Here is a 26,810-nt window from a genome sequence, read left to right as displayed (position 1 = left end):
AATTTTTCCTGTTGTTGTTATCATTATTATTGTTAATGCCATTATATTTATTAAACAATTGTCTCTTGATCTAAATTGTTGATTTATTATATTACAGTATATTATATTATAGTCTATTATATTATATTAATATTATATTATATTATTGCCTATCTGTTAAGTTTAAAATTCTGGCCCATTGCTTATCTGAGAACAAATGGCTGTAAAAAGTAGATATGCAAACGCATTAAATCACTAATAAAGTTACTTTAATTGTGAACAGGTGGTCATATTAGAAGGTGCACAGGCAGATAAGGATGTTTTTTTTTTTCCCCTGTAAAACAAGGCAAAAATAGTGATTAAAAAAATGAATTTACACAGCTTTGAGCATGAGTTCTTGTGTTGGTGGGCAGTTGTATGTTTAATACTTTGAACTTCTTCATATTCCCTCGAGATGTTACATAAAGGTACTTTTTGGATTGTGAGGCTATTTGTCAGCCATTTCAGAAACCACTCTTTAAAAAAAGTGTTTTGGTAATGAGAATTGTGTGGGCCAGACAGAAGACACCAGGCTGCTTACAGTATTTATCTCTGACAGGAAACTTGTTTGTCCTCGACAAATGTCAGAGCTGCCACTCAGAGCTCTGACTGTTCACATTGTTATTCACTCCAGCTCATCTGTGCCATTGCTTCATAAAACTCAGTTACATCATCTAGCCTCTCTGATTAGTTTCTGATGAGGTGCTTATGAAGGGATTTCATTAATTCATTATTTCTTACAAAGGTGCCAAAAACAAAGTCTCTTTGACGTCTCTCGAGACAGATAGCAAATAGAGAAGCTACTGTAAGCACGCGGGCAATCAAAGCAATTAACTCGGTTCGAGCAATGCCGTAATCTGAAGTCAGGAGGAGATGGCACAGATGATTAGCAAGCCGCAAAATGTGAGCAGAAAATAACTGAAGCACAGCAGCCTGACATGACTCTGATGCTATATAAATTAATAACTCCACGATTGCTGCTCTTCTTTCAGTGGTTCACCCAGAAGTGGGAATTGCAGACTGTTTACTATGCATGTAATTCACTATCACTGTCACGTCCACTAGCATCAACACTGTAGCATTTCATAGCACATTTGAGTGTTGCAGCAGCTAGGCTATGTAAACAGTGTGCTTATGTGACCTGTCTTTTTAGATTGTGACTGCTAAAAGCCACCTGTTAGTAGAAGCATCCGTGTTCATCTGCATAAATTCTTTATTTGAGACACACATCTTGATCACTGTAGCATTAATTGGGTTATTCATTCATTAATGTGGTTTATTTCTCTGCTCTGCATCACTGAATCTTATATTAATTAAAGATAAAGTAACACCTGTTGAAATACAAACAGGAAGTACTAGTTTTATCTATGTGCCGTAGATGTTTGCAGTGTAAATAAGGGGTTATCCAAGCATTAATGGCAAACAGCCATGTACGAGGTTATAGTACATTAAACCATGATCATGTGACTTTTCCGTATGCCAGGTGACCTGTAAATGTGCAAAAAACTTTCCATTGCAGTTTTTTTAAATATTCCTTTTTTGAATTGCCTGAAAAACAACCTCATGTGAGCGTAAATCTTTTCATTGGGCGTATTTTCAATTCGCAATTTAAATTTGCGCAATTTGAAGGGCAATGGAAACTCAGCTATAGTTCTGTCTATCGTTGTGTCTCTCTGTCATCCTGTCTGTCTGTGGGCCTGTCTGTCTCCTGTACTTTCTGTGTAACATTCTGTCATTCTGTTGTTTTGTCTGTAATCTGTATATCATGCTGTCTGTCTATCATTCTGTCTGTAGTCATGTCTGTCTGTTGTTCAGTCTGTCACTCTGGCATCATTCTGTTTGTTCTGTTTGTCTGTCTGTCATCCTGTCTATCTTTCTGTCTGTTGTTTGGTCTGTCTTTAATTCTGTCTATCATTCTGTCTGTCGTTCTGTCTGTTGTTTTGTCCGTCTATCATTCTGTCTGTCATCCTGTCTGTCATTCTCTCTATCATTCTGTTAGTCTATCGTTCTGTCTGTTTTGTCTTTAATTCTGTCTGTCATCCTGTCTATCTTTCTGTCTGTTGTTTTGTCTGTCTATCTTTCTGTCTGTTGTTTGGTCTGTCTATCATTCTATCTGCCGTTCTATCATTTTGTCTGTCGTCCTGTCTGTTATTTCTATCTTTCTATCATGATTCTGTCTATCTGTCATTCTATCATCATGTCTGTCTATCGTTTTATTTGTCTTTCTGTCTGTCATCCTGTATGTCATTCTGTCTATCATTATGTCTGTCTATCGCTGTGTCTGTCTGTTGTCCTGTCCGTCTGTCATTTTGTCTGTCTGTGGTCCTGTCTGTCTACTGTACTTTCTGGGTAACATTCTGTCTGTCGTTTTGTTTGTATGTCGTGCTGTGTATCTGTCATTCTGTCTGTAGTCATGTCTGTCTGTTGTTCAGTCTGTCTGTCGTTCTGTCTATCATTCTGTTAGTCTATCATTCTGTTTGTTGTTTGGTCTGTCTATCATTCTGTCTGTCTTTCTATCTTTCTGCCTGTCATAATGTGTTATTCTGTCTGTCTATCATTCTGTCAATAATCTTTAATTGTGTATATACTGTATTGATATTTATATATTATTTATATGTCTTATATTTTTACATTTTAATTCATCAGAGCACATGGCAACTTTTGTAATCAAAGAGTAAAAGCTGGATGCATTTTAGTCTAGATGTAGTTACAACATCTACCAGCAAGAGCTAACTTTGCTACGCTAACCAGCCAAATCTTGACACCTTAGAAAATAAAGTGAAAATGTAAGTTATTTTAGCCATAGGTGTTTTCAGCAGTAAAACCCAATTACAGTAGACAGAATGACCTCCACTGAACTATTACTATGAAGATTGCTCACATGAGGAACGGTGTAGATGTGACTCCTAGGAAAGCTGTCGCATAAAGGCCAGATTAATTTTCCAATGATTTAAATTGGCCTGGAGGCCAATGATCTGTCTGTTCACACCTGCTGAAGAATAATCCAAGTGCGCTCCAGGATATGAGCGTGAAGAAATGTGTGTGTGACTGAGAAACAGAGCGAGTAGTAACCCTGAGGAAGCGATACATGTTGTGCGCCTTAGGATCATTATTTGAGATGTGGAGTGTGTTTTTTTGTGTCTCTGTGTGTGTTTGTGCGGGGTCAGACCATCAGGCTCTGCAGCGAGCATGACAGTTCAACCCAGGCGCCGTGGTGCCCCCTTCCTCCCGCGGGCCTCCGACTGTCACTTCAACTTTGTCCAGATTCCTTTTCCAAAGTACAAAAATACTCTCCCGTTTACAAACACTTCCATACACAATGACACCAGCAGGTCACGTACACATTACGTTAGGTCACACATTTAGGTCACAAGCACATTAGTGTAATTTCACAATACAAACACACATACATAGAAGCCTGGAGGGAAGTCTCGCTCAGGCCTTTCCCACTGTCGAGGTGACCTTGCCATCCCGAGTGTTTGGAAATGTTCTGCAGTGTTTAACAGAACTGTGACACCAGAGACGATCAGCATGTCGCAACGTTCCCAACAGCAGCCATCCGAGTTTCTGTAATGGAACAGACATTTTGCAGCATTACAAAGTGGAACGACAAGGAGACTTTTATTTTTAGTTTGTTACAGCTCTATTGTGAGTCGTCTTGTCTCCATGGAGACGTTATTGAGGGTGTTTGAAAGAATGTTTGTCCATGAGAACCTTTTACTTTGCTTTCAGTGTAGGAGTGACCCATATTCTACGGATTAGTTTGATAATTCATTTGGAGTATTCATTAGGGGATTTGCACTGCCGGTATTCCTCTAATGTGCAAGTTGCCTGTGTTCAGATACTTGTGAACCTGTAATGGTGTGCGGTGGTCTCAAATGAGAAGGCAAAGTCCTCAAAGTTTTTTTTTTAAACCAAATGTAAATTCATTAAAACATTACTTACACTAATTACTTATACTATCAGAAAATGAAAAAATCTATTTGATATATTTACATTAACAATGTAATCAATATTCTGTTTATTAAAGCCAAGTATGAAGCTCATGAAGTGTTTTATGCATTTTACATTTATTCCAAAATAATAACTTAAAGCAGTAACAATTTAAACCATATATTTTATTTGTGAACTTATGTTTAGCTATTCTTTTTAATAGTTAACTTTTAACTATTTTTTTATTTTTCAAAACATCAGTCATCAAATCTCTGTAAATATTGGTCACAGACATGGATTTCACCAAAAAAAATTACTAATTACAAAGTAATTTGTAATCCAAAAAATCCATGATAAATTACTCACTAAAAACTCCCACAGATCATGTTTTCAGGCCATTTCAAGTCTTATTTTGATGTAACAAAGTGGTTATATATAAGTGTGTGTTTTTTTCTTACTTTTTAAAATTAGTCTTCCCATTAACGGCATTATATTGTTGTATTATTGTATTCAGACTGATTCACGAAAGGTGGGATTTATAGCATGAACCAATCACATAACCTGTCATATCCAATCATATCGCAAATATCGCTTTAATGGGGCATTTTACCTAAATCCACAAAGAACACAGAGACAAGAATTTATTGTGGTGATAATTTTTTGTTTGCAAACACACTACTGACTTTGATGGTTATAAAGGTAGACGTACCTCACAAAACAGCTGCATTCGTCTGTTTGACAGAGTGAATGGAAGTCAACTTCATATCACACTTACAGCTGAGCGGACATGTGAAAATAGGGAGACCGAGCAGGTGAGAGAGACAAGGAAGATAAGCAGTGTACAACAGAATGAGAGAGAGACAGTCTGATGTGAGGTAGGCGGTGAGTTAAGGGAGGTTTGTACTTTACTGTCGTTTTCCTCTTTTTCATTTATTTGCATTATTTCTCTTGAGCTATTTCTCTTGTAAGAGATGTAATACACTTCACTTTTTTTTCCTAAATGCAGAACACTACATAGGTCATGATTGAACCAGAATGCAATTCGCACAAAAAATAAAATAATATACACTATAAATAAATTCTTTGATTCAGCAAAGATGCAATAAATTGATCAAAAGTTACAGTAAATTTATATTTATACAAAATATAAATATATACAAATAAAAATAAATACTATTTTTATTCATCAAAGAATCCCCCTCTCTTCCGAGCAGCTCTCTGAGAGATGGTAAACTTTAGCCGCATTCATCGTGAAACTTGCTAACTAGCACTTTATTAGGAAAGGCTATTTGCAAAGATTCATAAAAAAACCTTATACTCACTTCTTCTGTAACGTTAGGTGAGGTTGTATCACGAATGATTTGCGCGAACATAAATGCATTTAGGTAGATCAGGGGTGCATTCCCTTCAGAAACAAAGGTAATCCACTGCGTCTTCAGCGGCTCAGATGTCGGGAGTAAATGACGACTGCTATGTTCATTATTATAGGAGTGATTCTTGTCTACATCTGCTCCGGCGGTGAAACAATGGCGGACTGATGACAGCTCACTCAGGGCGGGTCTAAGGTAAAACGCTAGTGTCAATCAACAATCGTGGGAGGGGCCTGGGTCTGTGTGACGCCACACAGACAAGAAGCTGAGAACGGCTTGATTTGAGAAAGAGGTAATGATTTTAGTAGATAAAAAAAAAAACACTGGGTGGATCTTTATCATTATAGGGTGGTGGTGTACAGACACTGCCAACAAACATTTCAGTTCAAACAACTTGTAAAAGTGCATGTCGCAGCCGATGACCCCTTTAAAAAAGTATCACAGTTCCTACAAAAATATTAAGAAGCTGTTTTCAACATTGATAACAATAATAAATGTTTATTTAGCACCAAAACTGAAGGATCATGTGACACTGAAGTCTGGAGCATTGATGCTGAAAATTCAGCTTTGCAATTACAGGAATAAATTACATTTTAAAATGTATCCAAATAAAAACAGTTATCTTACATTGTAATAATATTTGACAGTATTACTGTTTAATGCTGAATTTTTGATCAAATATATTAGTGAGTATATTTTTATTTATTTTTACTGTGCTCTTGACATGATAAAGAGTGTGTGTGTGTGTGTGAAATAATTGAAGTAGATTGTAATTCTGTTAATGGCATTTAAGTTGACAATACTAAATAATGTAGACTTTTATTAGTAGCATGAACTATAATTTCTGTTCTTTGTTTTCCCTTAATAATAAAAACCTTCATTAAAAAACTGCATGTTGTGTTCACTTGTGTTATCTTTTACTAATATTTAAATTTGTTTGATGATCTGAAACATTAAAGTGTGACAAACATGCAAAAAAATAAGAAATCAGGAAGGGGGTCAACACTTTTTCACACCACTGTATATCTAACATTCAATATCTAACATGTATTAACATTCCAACAATGTTCCAACAAGTTCCCCTTTATAATGCAGGACATTTTGCTTCCCTATAAAAATTCAAAGTAGTTTATTGGCCCCTTTAATATAACTGATAATATCATTGGAAGCTGAAAGAGAATATAGTTCCCTTGAAAGTGAAAAAGGGTGGAATTGTGCGCAGCATGTATTGGAAAGTAGAACTTTAGTGCAAGCTCGGCAGAACAGGATCTTTGATTAAATTTAAGACTTTCATTCAAAGGGAACAGTGAAGAAGGTTTTCAATGTTTGAGGCACTGAGATCAATAGACATGTATTGAGAAGTCACAGATCAAAGCAGGCCATGTCTTCTGGACAAAAACATGCAGGGTTATGCCTTAATTTTTTTTATTATTATTATTTACACAAGCAAGTTCATTTTGCCTTACAACTTCAGGGAGACTTTTTCTTTCCATTCGTTTCATTTACGCAGCTTAAAAATGCTGACTTGTGCATTACTTGAATCCATGAGAACAAGCTGTTTTCTCAATTTAAACCACTTTTGATGTTGATGTTATTGCACCATTGAATATATCCAAAAATAAATATAACAATCTGAATTTCTTTGCCGTGTTTTTAAAATACTGGGAATCATTCTTGCATACCGGCAGCTCTCATAAACTGCTTGTAATTTCAGAAATGTGGCTTTAAAAAAAATACGGATATTTTCTCAGTATGTGTGTGTATAACTGTAGTGTATTCCATTTGAATGCATCCAGCAGCTCTTTGAAGGCAAGCAACACAATTTTACAGTATATTTCTAAGATGTTTTGATGTTTCAAACATTTTGATTATATAGTTCTGATGATAATTAAATTCTGCAATACAGAGGCCGAAAAAGCCTTTGCTTTTGTTTAAATCCTGATCAGGATCTGATTTATAACTAGATCAGCCATTAAGAAGCCCTTTCTTCATCATATATGCCTGCTGATAAAGTAATTAATTTATTAATTAATCGTTATCTTTCCACTTTGTGCACAGCTAGAAATGAAAATCATATTAAAAATAGGACTCTTCAATATGAGTCTAATTTAATAGAGATCGCTATAATATGTCAGGCTGTTAACCACCTGTGTGCTTTTTTCCACAGATCTCTCTCTGGTCGTATAGTTGGAGGTGTGTGGTGGTTCTTCACTCTGATTATCATCTCCTCCTACACAGCCAACCTGGCTGCCTTCCTCACTGTGGAAAGGATGGTGTCACCCATCGAGAGTGCCGAGGATCTGGCTAAGCAAACGGAGATTGCCTATGGGACTCTGGATGGAGGATCCACCAAAGAGTTCTTCAGGGTAAGAGGGAAGTACTTCACTATACTCTCAGAAAAGATGTGCAAAAATGATATTTTTGTCAGTACCCTCAAAGATTGTGCCTTAGGTTTGTACCTTATCTTCCACTAAAACATGCATATTAGTACTTTAAAGGAACACTCCACTATTTTTGAAAATAGGCTCATTTTCCAACTCCCCTAGAGTTACCGTTTTCGAATCCATTCAGCCGATCTCCGGGTTTTAAATAGGAAAAATATAGAAACTCTTTGGTCATTTTTGAGCGAGATGCTAACGGTCTAATCAGATTCAATGATCTATGCTAAGCTAAGCTAAAAGTGCTACCGCCAGACCCGGAGATCGACTGAATGGATTCGAAAACGGTAAAACTCAACTGTTTAACTCTAGGGGAGTTGGTATTTTCAAAAATAGTGGAGTGTTCCTTTAAGATACCAATATTCAGCCTCAAGGTATTAATATGCACCCTTTAGGAGATAAGGTACAAAGATGAGGGTACTACCCTGGTGAGAAGCTGTTGTAGCTCTGAAGGTACAATTTTTGCATGTTTTATTTGTACATACAGTATTCAAAGAGAGAATTGGCCAAAAATTGTTCTGAATTTCCTGAAATGATACAACACTCTGATAACCATGATATCAGGTGCCTGTTTTAAATTTAAGTTTAAAAATACAAAAACAGAAAAAGCATTTCTGAGGAAAAGCCAGAAATCGAAATTGTTTTTCAATGATAGTTATCACTGCTGTAGATAAAAAAAAACATTATTTTTTGAAATATTATTACAATTTGAAATAAACTCTTAAATATATTTTATTTTTTAGCAGCCATTACTCTGGTCTTCAGTGTCACATGATCCTTCAGAAATCATTCTAATATACTGGTTTGGTGCTCAAGAAACATTTCTTATTATTATCAATGTTGAAAACAGTTGTGCTGCTTAATATTTTTGTGAAAACTGTTATACATTTATTTCAGGATTCTATTATTTAAATAGAAATCTTTTGTAACATTATAAATGTCTTTACTGTCACTTTTGATCAATCTAACTTCATTATATCCATCCTCAGAGATCGAAGATTGCGGTATTTGAGAAGATGTGGTCCTACATGAAGTCTGCAGAGCCTTCTGTGTTTGTGAAGACAACAGACGAAGGTGTCGTGCGGGTGAGGAAGTCCAAAGGGAAGTATGCTTATCTGCTGGAGTCCACAATGAACGAATACATTGAGCAGCGCAAACCATGTGACACCATGAAGGTGGGAGGAAACCTGGACTCAAAGGGCTATGGAGTAGCCACACCCAAAGGATCTGCCCTGAGGTACACCTGAGCCTCCTAATAGTTCCAAAATGTTTTCTTTTTTGACAATGATTATGATTCATGAAAAGTCTGAGAGTTTACACTGGAGAGATGAGAGCATTAGACATAGGGTTTCTCCTGCATGATAACTGGGTTAGGAGATTTTAAGTATCCAAAGAAGTATCCATTTAATGTCAAAAACCGCACACTTCAGCCACATGAAAAGATATATTTACAAAAATGTGAGGGGTGTACTCACTTCTGTGAGATACTGTATATATATATTAGATCTTTTATGTTGTTTATTATTACAAGATATTTAAATTGATGCATTATTAATGTTAAATTAACTAAAGTTAAATTAGGCTTTGTCTTTGCTGGAAAGTTCGAGCTTATCATTTTTCAAAGAAGCATCTCCGCTGTAACCTCTCATTTTGTGTTGACTGGAATTAGTTATGATTGTCTGTGTTTATGTTCTGTACCATTAACTCTCATCAGCAAAATGTGTACTCTTGCGTCTTACAATTCCATCATCAAGTCAAACATTTTTAATGTTTATGTGTAAATACCATGTCTCATTGTACTTTTGCATCTCACTACAATGAATAAATGCATTCCAGTACTTCTTTTCTTTATAACCTTTATACATCAATCAAAGAACACATCCTTGCAAATCATTCTGACCACAACGGCCCACAAAGCCCATTTTTCTTTAAATGCTAAATCTGAATTGAATAAGAGATGTGTGCCTGTTCACAGCCGAATTTGACTGTAGGAAACTAAAGGAGACTCCATTTAACAATATATACACTATCGTTGCGCACCAAGGCTGCAACTATTTGATCAAAAAATACAAAAAATAACAGTAATATTTTGAAATATCATTATAATTTGAAATAATTGTTTTCTATTTGAATGCGTTTTAAAATGTAATTTGTTCTTGTAATGGCAAAACCTATTTTCAGCAGCCATTACTCTTTTAGTCTTCAGTGTCACATGATCCTTCATAAATGATCTAATATGCTGTTTTGGTGCTCAAGAAACATTTCTTATTATTATCAATGCTGAAAATAGTTGTGCCGCTGAATATTTTTGTAGGTTACTGTGAAACGTTTGGTTTATTAATGCATCCTGTACACATAAAATATTGTCCATGTTGATTTAACAAAAATGAGGCACACACAGACACTTAAAAGGAAATTCTTAGCGTACACAGCCTTTTAAACTAGAAAACAGAGCAGTTCCAGTCCAGAGCTAATAGACGTAAATCAGAGGTTGACCATCGATCTTTCTCTCAAAATCTCCTCTCATGTGCTCCATTTCAGATGTTGAGATGGTCTTCCCCATCATTATCCTTCCTGACATCCTTGTTGTCTTGTGTACCCTGCAGATTTCAGATTAATGTTCATGGATGAAGTCTGGCTTTGTTTTAATCATCCATAAGCACACCGACCTCTTTCTCCCCCAGTCTCGAGGGGTGCAGAAAGAAGTCAGGGATTTTACAGAGACAGACGCCGTCACAAATGAGAATGGGCCGCATTAAGAACGCTCTGGGTTTGATTGCAGTGTTGGGATTCCCAAAATATGGAACGTGCAGTGTCCTTCAACCACAACCACGGCGTAATAGATTATCCAGAGCTAATCTACAGAAAGATTGACTTAATCTGGGAATCCTCTTACCGGACCACGCTGTGTCAAAGGGCTTAAATCCAGAGCATTGCTAATTCGTCCTGTTTCCTCACTCACAATCCGGGTCTTGCTTGGTAAAATCTCTCATAATTTGGTCACAGTACTTTTTTTTTTTACACTTTAGCACAACACAAGACAACTAATATTACATCAACAAGCCCAGCAGAGCCAGGCACACAGTCAGATCAGTTTTATGTTCTGTTCACTTCCTCTACGACTTAATAGACTCACTTTTATTTGACACAACCTCTGCCTCGCCGTATCATATCACCAATGCTGACCCAGCTTATTTTATTATCATTTCAAGAAACCCAGTAAACCTGGCAGTGTTAAAACTGAACGAGCAGGGCCTGTTGGACAAATTGAAAAACAAATGGTGGTACGACAAGGGAGAGTGTGGCAGCGGAGGAGGTGATTCCAAGGTCAGCCCCAATATGAGCTATTCGGCGGGTAACCAACCACCACCTTGGGGGGGTAACCGGCAACTTCAGTTAACAAACACATCGGCTGCCATTGTACGCTAATTGAAAATAGTCCAACCTGAAGTGGTTTATTTAATGCGATTGGGACTTTTAAATGATTGGCGGTCAATTATAACCTTGTCGTTTGAGCATCAAACTCAAAACTGTGCAAATCCGAGTGTTTCCGATCTCTTGCCGGTTACCCAAAGTGATATAGTAATACACATCTTGCCGTAGGGAGAAAGGTCACAAAGCTAGATGGAGTATTAATGCATATCACTTTGGCAGTGACAGTTTTCAAACTCTGTGACTGTGCTGTTCTTTCTTTTTTTTCCTGTTTTTCTTTTCTTTTCTGTTTATCAAAAACGTAATTTATGTTTCAAAACGTAATTATGGGTGTATGTTTGCTTAAATGCTGAATAACATAAGATAACATGGGTAATGTTATTTATGTTATTTTCCTGGTTGAAGAATCCCCGTAAACCTAGCGGTGTTGAAACTCAATGAGCAAGCCGTCTTAGACAAACTGAAAAACAAATGGTGGTACGATAAGGGGGAGTGTGGAAGCAAGGACTCCGCCAGAAAGGTCAGTTCACTCATTGGTCCTTTCCATCACTTAGAGATCCAGCTTTAGCGCTTTACTAAAGGCCCTGTCCTCTTCTCTCAGACACGCACCACAGCCAACGCTCTGTCTCCAATCTGCCATTTACCCAGAGACTTGTGCGCTCTGTCATCATGTTGCTGTCTGGCCCTTATTACTTCCCACATTACAAAATAGATGTGATGCTTGTGGTGTATTTATAGAAATAGGCAACGTGGGTTTGTTTTTTTTCTTCACTCACTTCAGTGCTTCTGCATGGGCACTTGGTTCTTCGCTTGCCGCTTTTACAAATTATTGAGCTTTTCTCGCTCATTAGTTCTCATTCACTGCGTTCGTACGTATTTGTGCATAAAACTTGAGTGCAAACCTCTTCACTCGTAAATCATGCATTCATCAATAAGTTCACGCACTTAAGAATAAAAGTTTGAGGATAAAACCAGTTGAAATCTTATGAATGCAAAAATCTGACTCTGGATTCAACTGTTATTATATTATATTATATTATATTATATGCATTATATCTTTTCATAAATAATTGCAACCAAATGCATTATAAGGTTTGTTTGTCATGTTTTAATGCAGTATACTTTCTAAAGGTGTAACAATAAATAGATAAGTATTATAATTTATTATAACTGTTTATTACATTTATTCGCGAGATCCTGAAATGCATTATTAGGTGCATTATAAGGCATAATTAATGCATTAAAAATACTTTTTATAATGCATTATACATAAAGGTTGTGAGTAAAGTGTTAACTACTTTTTATATATAAACATAAATTGTATATAAATGTGTGCATTCAGAAAGTATATAAAAGTCTATTATTAAATTCAGCGTGTTGTGATATAATTGTTTTAAATCATCACCACAGTTGGATTTAATCATCATATTTTCAAATCCATCCTGGTTTTCTGGTAGTTACCCAAAGAGTACAACAAGCATATTTATTTTTAAATTTTAGATACATCTGTTTTAATCTATAAATAAGATATAATATTAATACACAAAGAGGAGGATATTGAGTATTAACCTATACTGAAAAAAAAACATTAGTGTTAAATAGTAGCTAAATTATCTTACATTACACCAGAATACTATAATTATAGTTTTGAATTATGCTGATTTCAGATGCATATTAACTACATTCTGTTAGTCCGGTGAATTTATACATGAATTTATAGAAGTAAAAAGGAAAGAGAGATTCTCACCTTGCATTCTGGGTGATTTTTAACACGTTTTATGGACAATGCATTTGTATACATATAAAATCAATATTATTTCAAAAATGAAAAGAAACCGGTATGAAAATATGAGTAGTAGTTGTTTGGTGTTATTTTCTCTTCATGGTATCAGCATTCTCCTAAACTCCTCCTCATAACAACAGCGACATATAAAACCTAAAGCCATCCATCTATCTCAGCATGAGTAAATGGCAGTCTGGAGAGAAAAGTGTTGCCATGAAATGCCCTCTAACTGGATTGCTCTTCCCCTTAAGAGTCCTTCAATGCTGTCTCTGTCCAAAGACAATGTGCATGCCAATGGATGAGACCTCAATACGGTCGCCAAACAGATGCATGTCATTGACTCCCACCACCCCTGACATGATGTCTCTGCCACCAGAGACAGAAAGAGATGCCAAAGGCTCTCAGTTATGACCTTTGGACGAGAAACCTTAAAACACAGAATCAAGAAATTTTATAAACAAGACCTGCATGGTTATACACAGTGGTGGCCAAAATGATTAACACTAGTATTTTCACCAGCTAGTTAAATGATAAAGATAATCTATTTATGACCTTATTTTTGACAGCATCCTCATTTTAGAGCATTTTTACACAAGTGCCTAAAACTGTAGTACTGTAGCTTTGCAGGTAGGTTTCTTGAAGCATCTTGGAGACGTTGCCACAGTTCTTCTGGATTGGTGCTTTCACACCTGGCTCGTTGTTTCCCCCCTTAGCTCGGTTCGTTTGGTCATATGTGAACACGGCAATCGCTCCCGGATCCGCGCCAAAACAATCGGTCCGAGATCGTCTGAACGAGGTGGTCTCGACTCGATTGAAAACGGTTGTAGTGAGAAAGCAATCCTATCTAACGGACCAACGAACCAGGCTATATCACAATGTATAATCAAAGGATGATCACACCAAATGTTGATTTAATTTAGTTAATAGAAGTTAAATGATAAAGATAATCTATTTATGACCTTATTTTTGACAGCATCCTCATTTTAGAGCATTTTTACACAAGTGCCTAAAACTGTAGTACTGTAGCTTTGCAGGTAGGTTTCTTGAAGCATCTTGGAGACGGCCTCTTCTTTTAGGGTGTTTTCACACCTGGCCCGTTGTTTCGCCTGGCTCGTTGTTTCCCCCCTTAGCTCGGTTCGTTTGGTCATATGTGAACACGGCAATCGCTCCCGGATCCGCGCCAAAACAATCGGTCCGAGATCGTCTGAACGAGGTGGTCTCGACTCGATTGAAAACGGTTGTAGTGAGAAAGCAATCCTATCTAACGGACCAACGAACCAGGCTATATCACAATGTATAATGGGTAATTACATAAGTTCCGTGAAAAGCATTAGCTTTGTTGTTTTGCTAATACTTCAAAATGAACCTGTGAATGTCTGTGGGTGAGCACGTCTTCGCCATTCAAAATAAAAAAGCGCACTTTTTCATTTTATAATGCCGTCTTATTGCTCTTCTTCCTAGTAGGTGCATTTTAAAAATGTTTTCCCGATGAATCCTGGACTCCTGCTCAAAATGATAAATTAATATAAGGACAGCTACAAAAAAAAAAAAGAAGCTGTTGTCGTTCCATCCTGACGGATGACAAGCATGACAGCTGTGGAATCCCGGAAAATAAACCGTGGAACTTTGACCAATGAGTGGATTTAGTCTGTCTCAGTTTGTTCTGTTTCTTCATGTCATTCCAGACAGACTGGATGATGATCAGATCAGATCTCTGTGTGGAGCACTGGCTGTTGTCTGACTCCTTGTGCAAACAAAAATCTCACTGGATTATTACAATTAATGGCAAAATGAATGTTTGGAAATGTAAACTGATATTTCCTACTGACACTAAAGCAAAATATTTTTTAGCTGGTGAAAATACTAGTGTTCTAATCATTTTGGCCACCACTGTACCTGCATGGTTTAAATAAAGCACTATATATTTTATATAGAGGTATGGATATAGTTAAAATGTAAAAAGTGAGTTTTATTTATTTGATTGATATTTTATTATAAAATGTTTTTTATATATATATATTTATAATGCTTTGTTAAACATTAAACCACTATGCAGAGACAGCCAGACTTTACTGAAAGATTAATGTTTGTTCCAAGCTTGCAACTGACGCATGCATTTGCATGATTTAGGCAGTTCTTTTTTATTGCCGAGTCATTTTATATACTGCGACAGAATGAATATTATGAGTTATCAATTTAAATATATAGTGAATGAATAAGTATCTAGATTTTGTTTATGTGTACATTATGTCTTAGATCTGTAAATATCATTTTGTGTGTTTATTGAGTAGCTGTGCTAGAAAGAGATAATGTATGTTTGTTGCTCTCCTGTAGATGTGTGTGTTTATGTGTTTGTGTGACAGATCTCAGTGCGAGTGTTTGATTGTCGTCTCTGCTCTGCAGGATAAGACCAGCGCTCTGAGCCTCAGTAATGTGGCTGGAGTTTTCTACATTCTGATTGGTGGGCTTGGGCTGGCCATGCTGGTGGCCCTGGTTGAGTTCTGTTACAAATCCAGAATCGAGTCTCGAAGGATGAAGGTTTGTAAAAACCATGATAATCCACCCCGTTCGGCATCTACAGCCCAGTATAGTGCAATATTTAGATCTGTCCACATTTAATTATGGGCTTTGTGTTTGGCACTTATAATGTTTTATAACTGCTATCATATACTGACCTCGCTTTCTCTGGGGGATCTGGCAGAGGAACGTGTTGGCATTTAAGAGGTAATTGTGGGTGGGTGTAAACATCATACCACCCACTGCGCCTCTCACTAATCCTGGAGCGCATTGCTCTTGAACGCTTACAAAATTAAGAAGAATACAGTGACTTATATGTATTTAATTACCCACAAACCCATGTGGTGACTCATCATTTTCATTTAAGGTCCTTCAAAGGGAAATCTGAGAAGTCATTTTTAAGACATGGTTTATGAAACACATGGTGTTGCATAAATATATTTTTCAGACAGCGTCCAGGAACAGCCATTTTTAAATGTAATAGATTATCATGATTACTTTCCACATGAAATGGCTTAGGTACAGTTTCCTTTCATGCGTTGACATTTTTTATTAAAACAGGACATTTGGGAAATGTTCGGTGGAACATAAAAAATGATTGTCAGTGTGGTATAGTGTTGTTTTTGGATCAAGTTAATTTTCATTGTATGGACAAAAACATACATGTTTTGCAGAAGAAAAAAGCCATACAGGTTCGGAACAACATGAGGGTTAATAACAAAATGTACATTTTTAGTAATAGTTCGCCCAAAAATGAAAATTTGCTGAACATTTACTCACCTTCAGGCCATCCAATATGTAGATGAGCTTGTTTATTTATCAGAAATTTAGCTTTAGATCACTTGCTCACCTGTGGATCCTCTGGAGTGAATGGGTGCCATCAGAATGAGAGTCTAAACAGCTGATAAAAACATCTAAATAAAGTGTTATAAAATCCATCTCCTGTTGTCTTCTCACATCAAAATCACACTGGCATTTTTGTTTAGAATTATTTTTGACTGTTTTCGCTTGTAAACAGTGCTTGATCTGTACGTCTTTCTCTCCTGATTCAGAAAAGATGACTTTTCACATGAGAAAGCAATAATATGGATAGAGGACTATGTCATCATGGATTTTTTTATTATAAACACACAGCTTTTTGCTTCACAAGACATTAACTCTTTCCCCGCCAGCATTTTTGATTTGTTCGGGAGGTTTTGTACTCGTTCAGAAGATGTGTAATAGCGCCCCCTAATGTATAACAGTGAAAACACGAAAAGGGAAACATTGTCTTCTTAAAGATGAGATAACTCGTCAATGGTGGGGAAAGAGTTAACTGATGGACTGGAGTTGTGCTGATTACTTGTGGATTATTGATGATTATTGATGTTTTTATCAGCTGTTTGAACTCTCATTCTGACGGCACCCATTCACTCCAGAGGATCCACTGGTGAGCAAGTGAATCTAATGAAGAATCTAATGAAGAAACAAACTCATTTACATCTTGGATAGCCTGAGGGTGAGTAAATATTTAGCAGATGTTCATTTTTATGTGAACTATTCCTTTAAGTGTAACGCCGCTAAATATTTTTACCATGTATTTTGTCACACCATCTTCTTCAGCGACAGAACACTTGAAGAATGAAGAGAGAAGAGTGGCAAGCCATTACAATCACAGAACAGCCACATTTAGAATATCACAGCAACAAATCTTTGTTGCTTGCAGGTCAATTAGTCTGCATCAGCCCAAGCAACATAATCCCCAGCAATCCACAGAAGTGTGCTGGATTTAAATCATTTATTCGTCAAGGATGTACAAACCAGCATCCACATCATTAGCTCCAGTTTCAAGCCTACAGGGTTTCATTATGTAAAATTGCTACATGAGAGAGTGGCTCTGAGTTAGTGTGGCACTGGTCTCATCATTGCTGCACTTGATGGCTGTTATTTTTCACCATTTTTTTTTGTCATGAATCATTGCCCGCACTGGCTGGAGCAAATCCTCAGATCAAATGAAATGTGTTTATGCGTAATTGAGGTCAGAGCTGGCGCGAACCGTTAGCCGGCTTCAAAACTGCACCGCATGTGCACTGTTTTGCCGTTTGTGCTGCAATGCCTGCGCAGTGTGCTGTCTGAGCAGCTTCTTTGTGTTTCTTTTCTCCTAGCAAATCATTGATGCGGCCATGCTCGGCTCCACACTGACTAGGATGGGCAGCGGAGGTGAGAACGGACGCGTGATGGCCCATGATTTCCCCAAAGCGCCACAGACTCTGCCATGTATGGGCCAGGCAGCCGCCATGGGCCTCAGCACCACTGGGATGTAAACAGCCATCAGCCTCTCCAAGATCAGGGGACATCAGGAGACCGATGGAAAGAGTGGGAGAGGACATGAGAGACACTGCAGCGTACCGCTCACCTGCCACTGAAGTACTGCCAAATGGATTCATGGAAACACTCTGGGCTCCAAATCAAATTAGATAAGGAGGGAGGAAAATCACTTTTCTAATATTAAGATGTGTTTTTTTTTGGAACTTCTCCGGTGCAATAAGGAGACCATGCGTGAGATGTTTTTGTATGAAGTATCATTTTTGACAAAACCGAGAAATTTCCCTCAATCTCATAAATTACTGACAATTGAACTGCTGTGTTTCCCCCCAAATAACAATTTCCAGTTGTGCTCATTTTATTCTTTTAATCACACATCTCTGTTTGAGGAACATTTTTGCCCAAAGTATTCTTCAACCATAGATACATCATTTATCAAATAGGAATAGTTCACCCAAAAATGAAAATTTAATGTCTAACTTGTACTGTGAATGAAAATTTTTCTTAATGGAAACAAATTCTGAGAAGTTTTTCCATGGCATCACTTGCTCACCAATGAATCCACTGCAGTGGATGGGTACCGTCAGAATGAGAGTCCAAACAGTTGATAAAAACATCACAGTAATTCACAAGTAATCCACATGACTCCAGTCCATCATTTTATGTCTTGTGAAGCAACACGCTGTGTTTGTAATAAACAAATTCTCATTCTGATGGCACCCATTCACTCCTTTGGTGGGCAAGTGATGTAATGCTAAATTTCTTCAAATCTGTTCCTATGAAGAAACAAACTCATCTACATGTTGGATAACCTGAGAGTGAGTATATATTTTTAAGCAAATTTTCCTTTTTGGGTGAACTGTTCCTTTAAAGGGAAGTGTGTAATTTCTGAGTCAGATTGGCAAAAATAATGACCTCTGTCTGCCATTGGTTGGACAAACAAATAGTCCTGTACTAAACTCAAAGTTTTAGTATGTGCACTATAAAGTGCTTACTATACAGACGTTGAGTATGAATCTGGGAAAGGAGAAAGTATTTTAAAGGGATAGTTCACCCAAAATTGAAAATTCTGTAATTATTTTCTCACCCACATGCTGTTCCAAATCTGACTTTTTTGTGGAATGTTTTAATTTCCCTTGACTGTCATTTTATGGACAAAATAATTTAAACATTCTACAAAATATCTTCTATGTTCCACAAAAGAAAGAAAACCATAAAGGTTTGGAACGACAGAATTACAATTTTTGGATCAACTATCCTTTTACCATTGAAACAGTTATACACTTCACCTTTAAGAAACAATTATGAATGAAATTAAATGTTTGTTTGATGTAGTCCCATGAAAGCTAGGAAGTGTGCTACATCAGTGTGTCAGCTTCATTGCACAGTCTACAAATGTCTTCCTTTCCAACCAGTTTGATTGGCAAGCCTCTCTAGGGAAGGTGAGTTCTTCCATAGGTTCGGAGAGGCTGATTACCAGTCCTGTCATTGTTACTGCTGTAGCTCACAGTCTCACCCTTCACTTACGGACACTTTGGATCAATCACCGCTTTCCCGTCCATTCTGCTCAATAGAGTCTGAGAGTTAAAGACATCAGAGAGCGAGAAAAGGGGGTATAGGCTACGCAGCTCCACGTTTTTTGTTACTGTTTTGCTACTTCCATTCTGTCTTCCTTTCTTGGTTTACATGACATTTTTCTGTTGAAGTAGCTGATGATATGTATAGTACATCATTCCCACACTCAACCGTTAATGAGTTCGGTGTACACAGATGCGATAGTATCAACAAATTCAAGGGCAGCATGAGCACCCAGGAGAACGTCGACTTAGAAGCCCTAAAACTTATGTTTGTAATATTGTCTTTGTAATAACAGTTGAAATACTGTCGTGTAAACACCCAATTCCATAAAGTATTTTATGGAAATCAGCCTAATAGCTGACACACGGACAACAATTGCTCATGCTGTGAGATTAATAGGGTGATTTAATAGCCTGACTCTAACAGTCCATTTGAGAGGAACAAAGCTCGGTGGCGATGGCTTGTTTGCTTCAGTCGTTCGTTGCTTTATGCTGTAATAAAATGAACCCACTTTTGGATACATAGACAGGCAACAAATGATGTCAGTAACTAATGATGATATTCAAACCTACTGAATCTTAAACTAAGACTCGCTTTTTGAATTTCGAGGTGCCACATCTGGCCTTGTGCTTCTCTACCAGACTGGACGCGCTGATTCAAGCACAGAACGGGATGTGAGGTGGTAGATCACAATGAAAGAGATGAACTCTAATGGACTGATCATCAGAAACTATAAACGAGCACAGAGGTAAAACTGAATGTCAGTACGCTAAGCACAAGATCTTCATTCAGCCATTCAGGAGAACTTTCTCTCCCCGGATGAGGCTCTGTCGGGAGCTTTTCTCTGTTTGTATCCTTCCTCAATACTTTGCCATTGGACCTTCAGCGGTTATACATCGTCTGTTCTTTTTATTGCCAATTCCATTTGTACAAAATAGAGAGAATCAACCATAACATGACGTGGAACATTTGTGCTGACAAAAAGGTGCTTTGTGGCCTTTGTTTTCCATTCGATGGGTTATTCGTTTCGTTTAGTATATTTTGAATTATTTCTGGTCTTGTATTTAAAGTGAAATTCTGTATTTAGGTGTTTCTTTGGTTGGTTTTGCACTTCTAGTCTTAAATAGGGCTGTCAATTGATTAAACATTTTAATCGAATGAATCACGATATACTGATTAATTAGTCGAATTAATCACATACTGTATATCCATGTTTCCTGAGAAAGAAATAAAATACATTTAAAATGAATTTATTAATTAATCATTTAAAAATACAACATTATTGTGGCATGACAGCTTTAAACAGACATTACACAATGTGATTTATATATTGTCAGTAAGTCAGTATATTGTTTTTTTCTTCTTCATATGATTGAACATGAGCACTCATCAATCTGTCTGAGGAAGTTTTCTGTTACTGTTTTTCAGCATTGTGTTAATTTTATTATTGCTTATTTTATTTAACCAGTAAAACATCTTATTACCTTGACAGCCCTACACTTCAGCCCTCCTCTTTTTCACATTCACCTCACAAAATACCTTTTAAAAACAGCAGCAAGATGTAACAGCAAGAAATCAACGTGTTAAGGAAATTCAGAAATAAACTTTTTCTTACTGAACGCTTTTTGTTTCCTATCAAAATGTCTGCTTTTTGACGTATGTGTCTTATTCTCTTTGTCGCTCTCTGTTCTTAACTAGTTGACATTTGCATTTGTTTTAAGAATGAATGATGCCAAATCTAGAGTCACGTCATCTACCTCTTCTGTTTCTTCTCATCAGATGAATTCATGTCCACGACTGAGCTGCACTGATACAGAACATCTTGTTTGAGCTCTGTTGGCTCTCAGAGTGATGTATTGATCTCAATAAATGCCACATTTGTTCTCTTCCTTCTGTTTCCCCCATAGGCCTGGCCTTTCACTCACTCACTTCCAGCAGAGGAATAGCTCATGCTCAAGACATAGAAAGTGCCAGAGGCTTCCGTGCATTTGCATTGTTCAGAAATTCAGTACTATCTGAACTCCGCTAATTGTGTGCCTACAGGTATACATTCATCTTGGAGAGCTGAAGCTGAGAAGTTTTGTATTTAGGGTTATAGTGAGGTGCCTAAATTTAAGACCCAGCTTGAATTGCAGTTCTGTTCGATGTCGTTAAAGGGGTAGTTCATCCAAAAATAAAAATTCTGTCATCATTTACTCACCCTTTGCAAGTGAATTTCTTCTGTTGAACACAAAAGAAGATATTTTGAATTTGAAGAATATTGGTAACCGAACAGTTGCTGGTAGCCATTGACTCCCATATTATGGAAAAAATACAATGGCTACCAGCAATTGTTACCAATATTCTTATGTTTGTCAAAAGTAAGACAAAAAGCTTATGACTACTTAAAGCTACATGCCAGAAATAATTTGGTTAATTTATACTAAACACATACTGCAGCAGAGTGAATCACTGTTTGCTAAAAAGAGATCCTGAGAGCCATACAAAATGTTTGATCTCTTTTAAAATTACTGTAAAAACAGCTACTTCTGATTTGCAGCTTCAGTCTTTTGTGATCTGCCATCTATATTCATTCTTGTTCCTCCTTTCAAATAAAAATATTAGTTTTATTATATTATATTATATTGTAAATATATTAAAATATATTTTAAATTACAAGATAAAAATGGCAAGAGGAAGTACCTTATACCCCAGATATATATTAAAACTATTTAAAAGATTTGTTTACTGCTTGATTGCCAAATGCAATATTGTTATTGTTTGGTTTTATAAGATTGGACATTTTTATGAAAAAGGCAACTGATTTTTTTTTTTTTTTAGATTATTATTTTTGGCGTGTTTGCCTTTATTGTGACAGGAAGGAATAGCGATGAAGCGAAGTGGGAGAGAGGGGGATGGAATCTGGAAAGGTTTTCGAACGGGATTCGAACTTGGGACGCTCATAGCAACGGCCCATGAGGCTATTGGCGCCGACGGAAATTCAGTTATTATTTATAATCATTTTATCTGAAATGCATGTAGCCTAATGAGTGTAAAAGCTATAGCAACATTTCATGGTTTAAAAGTCATTTTCACAAAGGACACAACACCAAAGTCAGGTCTGACTGAAACCTCATCTGAACTTCATCATTCCATAAGCCAAAAAAAAAAAAACTACCAATTTTTTTTCAGTTATCCTAAAACAGTTGCCATGCCAACCCTAGTACTTCCATGCCTTAACTTGGGAAAGAGCCTCGTTGTTTGCAACTTCTGTCCGTAAGCTGTTTTTCACATAATTTACTTCTCCCGCTTTCATATTCAAACAAGCAGATTGCCTTCGAAATGTTTTATTGGGAGCTAAGTGGAAATAAAAAACATGAATACTAATATCAAAGTGTCCAGTGTGTTTACTGAGAATCACTCCGGACACATTGCATTTAAAGAGAAAAGACTTAATTATAACATCTAACACAGGAGCTGCGTGCAATTCACAAGCACAAAGGCAAGAGGGGATTTATTATACATGCATAATAAAGTCACCTACAGACATCAATCAGACTTTCAATGGATGACATGCACGCTGAAGTCTGATATCTTGACCATAATCTGGCTAGTGCCCTTGTCATTATTGATGTTAATTCGTGCTGATTGCCATCTGACCTGCTAATATTAACATCATCCAGTGCTGTTCTGTTATTGAAATGATGTTTACTACCTATCTGTCCTATAAAAGAGTAGCTGTGCTGGGGAACAACATCATCTCTCTGTGTGGCTGTATGAATTGTTTTTCAGAGCTTGTGTGGGAGGCAGCAAGAGTAGCGCTCCGTTTTGAATGATCATGGTAATTAGTGCAACGCACACACTGAACAAAATGCCATCTTGAAAACAGAACATGCACAGACAAATTAAAGCAGTGTATTGCTATGAGTGACATGTTTTCCATTCTCATCTCTCTTTCAGTTGGCTAATGCGACATTTGCATGAGCATGGGCAGGATGGGAAAGGTATGTTGAGACAGCACTGATAACTCTATATCATGATTTCGTTGTTTGTTGAAGAAAATGATAAGTACAAAGACAGGTTTATAGGCTCAAGCATCCATCATTTGGAGTAGTCCTACTGATTTGATAGAATCTACAAGCGAAGAATGAAACAGAATTGTATTGACCCTTTTAACTCTAACAACAATGTTTATTTGACCCTCTTTAGCCCCGGTCTGGATTCTAATGAATTTATAATGTCTTTCAGCTCCTTCTTTTATCCATATAATCACATTGGATATTTTGTTTAGATGGACTGGCAGAGCAAAACAAAAGTCCTATTCCACCTTGTGTGACCTTTCAAATGGATAGTTTAAAGGAAATCTCTCAACAAGAAGCCAACTTTATCACCTGGTTCGACTTCAGATGATTTTCTTTTCGACAGCAGTTGAATAGCAGGTTTGAAGCTGTGTTTTGTGTTTATTAGCCTGCAGTGACATCAGCTGGCCATTTATAGAATTGTCCTGTAACATTCAGTCCGCTTTTTGGGGTATTTGTTGCATTTTGCTAGTGGATATTTAATTTTATTTGATGCCTGCCAGATTTATGTAACTTAATGTTTGAATCATTGTTCAAGAGTTAATCATTGTTCACTAAAAAAAAAAAGAGATCCTGTGAAATCAGCCCAATATATATTTATAAAATATGTGTTTTAGTCACCATCAGTCACCACTGATAAGCTACCACTATATATTGTAGAAACTTAATTTGCTGTAAAGTTGCTTTGCAACGATTTGTATCCTGAAAAGTGCTATACAAATAAACTTGAATTGAATTTAATTGAATTTTATATATACAGTAGAGATCAAAATTAGAGAACAACCTATAATTTCCTAAATTTCAAGGTCACTGCTTAGTTATATTAAAGTCCTTTTAAACATATTTCATAAATTAATTGTATTCTGAAGCACAGTATAAAAAAACGTAAATGTGATATTTGAAAAAAAAAAAAAACACTGATCAAAATTAGAGAACACTTACAGATACCTCCCAGTTATTGGTGTTAATCAGGCACCTGGTGTTAATTTCCTTAATTATATGGCAAACCCTATTTAGCTGGCAGCATTCCTCCTAATTTCACTGAGATTGTAAAATGGTGGGCTGCTCTAAGTTGACTGAAACCCTGCGAAAGGAGGTTGTCCAGATGAAGGCCAAATCAGAATCAGAATCAGAATCAGAATGAGCTTTATTGCCAGGTATGTTTACACATACGAGGAATTTGTTTTCGTGACAGAAGCTTCCACAGTGTAACAGAATGACAGTGACCGAACAAAAAAACACAGATAATAAAAAATAAAAATAAATAAAAAAATAAAAAATAGAACAAGTAAATAAGGAATAAAAAATATACAAATCGACAATTGTATGTACAGGTATAGAACAATAGACAGTTGTATGTACAGGTATATTATGTGCAAATTGAAATGTAGACTGAGTGTGTGTGTTAGATAAATAAGTGTATGAGTGGATAAATAGTGTGTGTTCCACAGTTATTGTCAAGTGTTCATGAGATGGATTGCCTGAGGGAAGAAACTGTTCCTGTGTCTGGCCGTTCTGGTGCTCAGTGCTCTGTAGCGTCGACCAGATGGCAACGGTTCAAAGAGGGAGTGTGCTGGATGTGAGGGGTCCATAGTGATTTTGCCACAGTTCTTGGAGAGAAGGGAGGGTTGTACCAATGATTCGCTCCGCAGTCTACCCTCTACCCTCTGTAGTCTTCTGAGGTCAGATTTGGTAGCTGAGCTGAACCAGACAGTTATAGAAGTGCAGAGGGTGGATTCAATGATAGCAGTGTAGTTGTCCCCCTTCTTGTAAGCATCTTCTTTGGCCTGACGGAGCTGTCGAGTTTTGCAGTGAACCATTGTTTGTCGTTGTTGTAAGTTAGATGAGTCCTGGTAGGAATGCACATGTCTTCACAGAAACTGATATAAGATGTTACAGTCTCTGTGAGCTCGTCCAGATCGGTGGCAGCAGCTTCAAAAACACTCCAATCAGTGAGGTCAAAACAAGCTTGTAAATCCTGCTCTGCTTCATTAGTCCATCTTTTTACAGTCCTTAATACACGTTTAGCTGATTTCAGTTTCTGCCTGTAGGTCGGTATAAGATGAACCAAACAGTGGTCAGAGAGCCCCAAAGCTGCCCGTGGAACAGAGTGATATGCATTCTTTATTGTGGTATAACAGTGATCCAATATATTACTGTCTCTGGTGGGACATGTAATGTGCTGTCTGTATTTTGGCAGTTCACGGGAGAGATTTGCTTTATTAAAGTCCCCGAGAATGATTAAAACGGAGTCCGGGTGTTGTTGTTCTATGTCTGTGATCTGATCAGCTAGTTGTTGTAAAGCCGAGGAATGTACACACTTACGAGAATGAATGAGCAAAACTCCCGCGGCGAGTAGAAAGGCTTACAGTTAATGAAATGTTAATGACTCTTGGGATGAAAGGGTTGACTCTTTCAGCCAGTGCAAGAGAAGCTGGTCATTCCAAATCTGTGATTTCTTGAATATTGCAGGTTTAGGTTTACAATGTCACCAATTCATTCAAATCCCCCAAAAAGGCTGGTCGTCCACATAAGACAAATGCATGAGAGGACAGCACAATGTGGAGACTCTCAATGGAGAATCGGTTCAATACTGCAGCTGGTGGAATTTCTCGCCAGGTGAACACTGAACAGGGTAACAATCTGTTGAAGAAAAGTCAGACTGAAAGCGCACTCTGCAGTGAGCAGGCCTCTCATCAGCAGAAAGAATCATAAGGCTACGCTCACCTTTGCTGAAGAGCATGTTGTGTGGAGAAAGGAGAACTGGTCCAAAGTTCACTTTAGTGATGACAGCAAGTTTAATTTATTTGGGTCTGATGGGGAACATTTTGTTCGGCGTCAAACTAAGGAAAAACTGAAGCCCAAGTGTGTAAAGAAGTCAGTGAAATATGGAGGAGGCAGTGTCAAGGTTTGGGGCATGTTTTCTGCAGCAGGAGTTGGGATTCTTATAGCAACATGGCTGGGTGAAAACAAATGTTTATCAGAACCTCCTTCAGCAGCATGCTGTATACCTTCCCTGCAAGCATCTCCCATCAGCCTATAATTTTCATGCAAGACAATACTCCCGTCACACTGCAAAAATGGGTAGAGCAATTCCTTGAAGCTAAGAACATTGCAATAATTATCTAGAGTCCTGATCTAAACCCAATTGAAAATTTCTGGAAAATTCTTGGTGACAAAGAAACCCAGTTACCAAACTATGGAACTAAGAGAGTGGAAGAAAAGTGGATCAAGATCACACCAGAGCAGTGTGAGAAACTAGTGATGTCCTGTAGCTGCAGATGTGCTGAAGTCATTCAAAGCAAGGGTCTCTACACACTACTAATTTCTGACAGCTGTAACCCTCTAAAAGTGTAATTGCAATCTTCTTTTGTGTTAC

General features: G+C 37.2%; 1 protein-coding gene and 1 long non-coding RNA gene across 7 annotated transcripts in view; both read left to right on the top strand.

Annotated features, from left to right (window-relative positions):
- The window catches only part of gria1b (glutamate receptor, ionotropic, AMPA 1b), a 57,963-nt gene extending 39,613 nt beyond the window's left edge, over positions 1-18,350 (top strand). For 4 of the 6 annotated variants that reach the window (XM_016573164.1, XM_016573167.1, XM_016573162.1 and 1 more), the window contains 5 exons: positions 7,489-7,687; positions 8,749-8,996; positions 10,972-11,086; positions 15,378-15,512; positions 17,636-18,350. In XM_016573164.1, coding sequence (XP_016428650.1) covers positions 7,489-7,687; positions 8,749-8,996; positions 10,972-11,086; positions 15,378-15,512; positions 17,636-17,794 — 856 coding nt within the window. In that variant the 3' untranslated portion in view covers positions 17,795-18,350. Of the gene's footprint in view, positions 1-7,488; positions 7,688-8,748; positions 8,997-10,971; positions 11,087-11,596; positions 11,712-15,377; positions 15,513-17,635 lie in introns of those variants that run through there. The other 2 variants (XM_016573163.1, XM_016573168.1) reach the window with 2 other exon arrangements.
- Positions 18,351-19,033: 683 nt separating this feature from the next.
- Positions 19,034-20,746, top strand: LOC107756090 (uncharacterized). The gene is made up of 2 exons (XR_001641775.1): positions 19,034-19,237; positions 19,983-20,746. It is a non-coding gene; the product is annotated as an uncharacterized LOC107756090 (long non-coding RNA).
- Positions 20,747-26,810: the final 6,064 nt, after the last annotated feature.

This window comes from Sinocyclocheilus rhinocerous, unplaced genomic scaffold, assembly GCF_001515625.1.
Source record: "Sinocyclocheilus rhinocerous isolate Xijiao unplaced genomic scaffold, SAMN03320098_v1.1 scaffold682, whole genome shotgun sequence".
In the NCBI taxonomy this organism is placed as follows: domain Eukaryota; kingdom Metazoa; phylum Chordata; class Actinopteri; order Cypriniformes; family Cyprinidae; genus Sinocyclocheilus; species Sinocyclocheilus rhinocerous.
The sequence above is the reverse complement of the archived record's forward strand: the minus strand, read 5'-3'. Positions and strand labels throughout refer to the sequence as shown.